The following is a 2,813-nucleotide window of genomic DNA, read 5'->3' as shown; positions in this document are numbered from 1 at the left end:
TATTAGAGTGTATGTGCTTAAACGCTGTTACATCCCTCATTATATGGCTAGATGACTTCCGTTGAAAAGAATAACTTATTGTACCGATGTCATAAGTTGGCCAACCGCTGAACTTCTACAGCGAGCTGCATTGTGCATCATATGACGGGCACTAATACTCTCCATTATAAAATGGATGCTGTTTACCGAAGGCATTCGACGAACCTAATTTTTTTGGAGCAAAGGTTGGCCAACAACAGAAACTTGGGCTAGCATCATAATGGACATAAAAGTGCATCGGACTTTACATTCAATATGTTATAAAATAATTCTGGATTTAATGTGACGTGCCTGGCACACATCTGAGCTGCTACATCTACATGTATACGCTTTTCTCTAAGAAACGTTTGTTTTAATAGTTGTAATACATTTTATAATCTAAAGAAATATTCACACAGCCTCTTTTGCAGGCGTCTCACTATATAATTTGCTCAACTCCTTTTTAATAAGTCGTTATATTTACGTTATACGTAAATAAATACAAAGTTATAAAATAGACAGAAAAGATACATAAGTTGTGCTCAAATAGGAATCAAAGAGATTTCGTCGCACTTGAGTCATTTAGTTCCTTGTTTCAACCAGCAATGGCACTCCACCTTCAGGAGTGAGGCTCATATTGAGCGCTTTCCGATGAGGCACTTCCGCTAGTTGTGGAGAGCGGACGAGTCGAAACGATCGCAGGATCGTGACGAACGTGATTTTCAATTCTATCAGTGAGAATCTCCTACCAATACACATTTTTGGTCCAATCCCAAACGGCAAATACTGAGGCTGTGTAGCGGCATTGGTATCGACGAAACGGTCAGGGTTGAAACGTTCTGGATCTGGCCAGTATTTAGGGTTCATGTGTACCTCAAGAACAGATGCTTGTACCTGGGTGCCCTTGGGAATGTGAAAGCCCCCGACCTGCACATCAGCGTTGCCAACTCGGGAAACCAAAGAGATAACGGGCGGAAACATTCGCAGTGTTTCTAGCAGAAACGCTTCCATTCGTTTAAGTTTTTGGACCTGTTCGTAAGTGACGTCTTCAGGTCCACTACAGACCTCATTAATCTCTTCGAACAGTTTTTCCTGCTCCTCGGGGTGTATTGCCATCAGGCAGCAGGCGTTAGCAATAGTAATTGCAGTAGTTTCGTAGCCAGCAAGGAGAAAGAAAAAGGCATTTGCGGCCACATCCTGATCCTCGATTATACGGGTATCCTCACTGGCGGCGTCTATCATCAACTGTAACATGTCGTCCGCCTTGCATCTGTTCTTTTTGCGATACTTGATCACTTCATGGATATGCGCGACTAGTCCATACATTGTTTTATGCGTCGATGTGAAACTGATACAAACGAGACCAAGCGGTTGTTATTTTTATATATATGCTAATAGACATACTATGATGCTTGATGTGTTTTGTTTCGGATACTATTTTCAATGGCGTCTGTATTATTATACAGGATTAACATCTATATTCATGGAGGGTAGGGAACGAATCATTACTACTTACTCTGCCAACGCCTTGAGCACTTTCGTTAGGTGAGGTAGTCCATGGGCCAAGTGGTAAATATAGGTATCCGTGTTTGACAGGAACTTACGCACCTGATTTAGCAACGTGTCTTTGTCATCGATGATACAATTGATTTTCGTTGCTAGTGCACAGCGAGCTATTACATCTAGGGTAAGCTTCTGGCCTATGTCGAAAAAGCAGATAGGAGCGGCTTCAGCAGAGCGCTCCTTAATCACCTGAAAAATATTGTGCATTACGCAAACGTGTATGTTATTTTTGTATTTTCGACCCGATGAAACACGGCTTGTGTGGCAGCACATAGCTTATCTGATAACCGGTAAATTACAAATTTAGCTAGTGAGCTACCTGCACCGTAGTACGTGCTGAGTCATTCATGAGACACATCATCAGTTTAAGTTTTGCTCCGCTGAACGCTGGGGTTAGCACTGAACGAACTGTTTTCCAATGGTCGTGCGGTAGGCAGAGTAGAGTGCTCGTTACAGGGTAAGTTTGAAGAGCGAACGGCGGTCTCTCATTGAAAACATTAGGCAACTTCACAAACAAGTCGCGAACCATTTCAGCGTCCGAAAGAGCTATAACGGGCTTCTCGCCGATATAGAAGCCGAACACTGGCCCATATTTCTTAGTCCAATCGCGTATTGCTTCGATTGGTTTCTTCTGAATGGTCATATAATGGCCAAATAGAAGCGAATCTACTTCGGGACCGGGAATACCGAATTTCTTGAGGATTTTTTGATCTGAGCGACGTTGCAGCACCCAGAGTCCAACCATAATGAGTATCACAATGGCTAGCCAGACCGAGAACACGTTGAGGTGACCATACTTGTTGGCCAACTCAAGAAAATCCTGCTTTGGGATTTCCTCTAACAAGCAGAATATGTCCGCCATGATCATTCTACGCTACTTCGACGCACCGTGAATTGTTGTCGCGCACTTTTGTTTGCTACGAAAGGCCAATTCAACTCAACTATAATGGAACGACCATCTACTGAATGTAACAAGCTACTCGTGTAAGCTTTGGTGTTTTCTACAGAAAATTTACTGGTTTTGGAGAGATTACTCCCCCAGCGTCCCCTTATCAACGATTAGGCCTGCTTGGCTTAATGAAATCTCTTGGCACACGCCATTGATTCACTATCACACTTCTCAAAAGGCAGCAATTAAATGCTAGTATTATAGATGCATGGCTGCTTGGGAACTTGATGGATAGACCAAACAGATGATCAACTTTGTGTAACTAAAATATGACCTAGCTATT

General features: G+C 42.7%; 1 protein-coding gene across 1 annotated transcript; it reads right to left on the bottom strand.

The window, feature by feature from the left end:
• Positions 1-454: 454 nt before the first annotated feature.
• On the bottom strand, positions 455-2,596 carry LOC111272966 (cytochrome P450 3A13). Its single transcript, XM_022854647.2, has 3 exons — positions 1,901-2,596; positions 1,535-1,770; positions 455-1,366 (listed from the first exon to the last, which is right to left on the bottom strand). The coding sequence occupies exons 1-3, from the start codon at positions 2,447-2,449 to the stop codon at positions 601-603; spliced, it is 1,551 nt and encodes a 516-aa protein (XP_022710382.1). The 5' UTR covers positions 2,450-2,596; the 3' UTR covers positions 455-600.
• Positions 2,597-2,813: the final 217 nt, after the last annotated feature.

Source organism: Varroa jacobsoni, unplaced genomic scaffold (genome assembly GCF_002532875.2).
Source record: "Varroa jacobsoni isolate VJ856 unplaced genomic scaffold, vjacob_1.0 contig04035, whole genome shotgun sequence".
In the NCBI taxonomy this organism is placed as follows: Eukaryota; Metazoa; Arthropoda; class Arachnida; order Mesostigmata; family Varroidae; genus Varroa; species Varroa jacobsoni.
Note: the sequence above shows the minus strand (reverse complement) of the source record. Positions and strands in the feature narration are given on the sequence as shown.

Bases quoted from the DNA above. Each gene is read 5' to 3' on its own strand.
- LOC111272966 (XM_022854647.2), bottom strand. From the start codon at position 2,449: ATGATCATGGCGGACATATTCTGCTTGTTAGAGGAAATCCCAAAGCAG. The intron at 1,771-1,900 runs GTAGCTCACTAG...AATATTTTTCAG, and splicing joins CAGCACGTACTACGGTGCAG to GTGATTAAGGAGCGCTCTGC. The intron at 1,367-1,534 runs GTAAGTAGTAAT...CGTTTGTATCAG, and splicing joins GTGCTCAAGGCGTTGGCAGA to TTTCACATCGACGCATAAAA.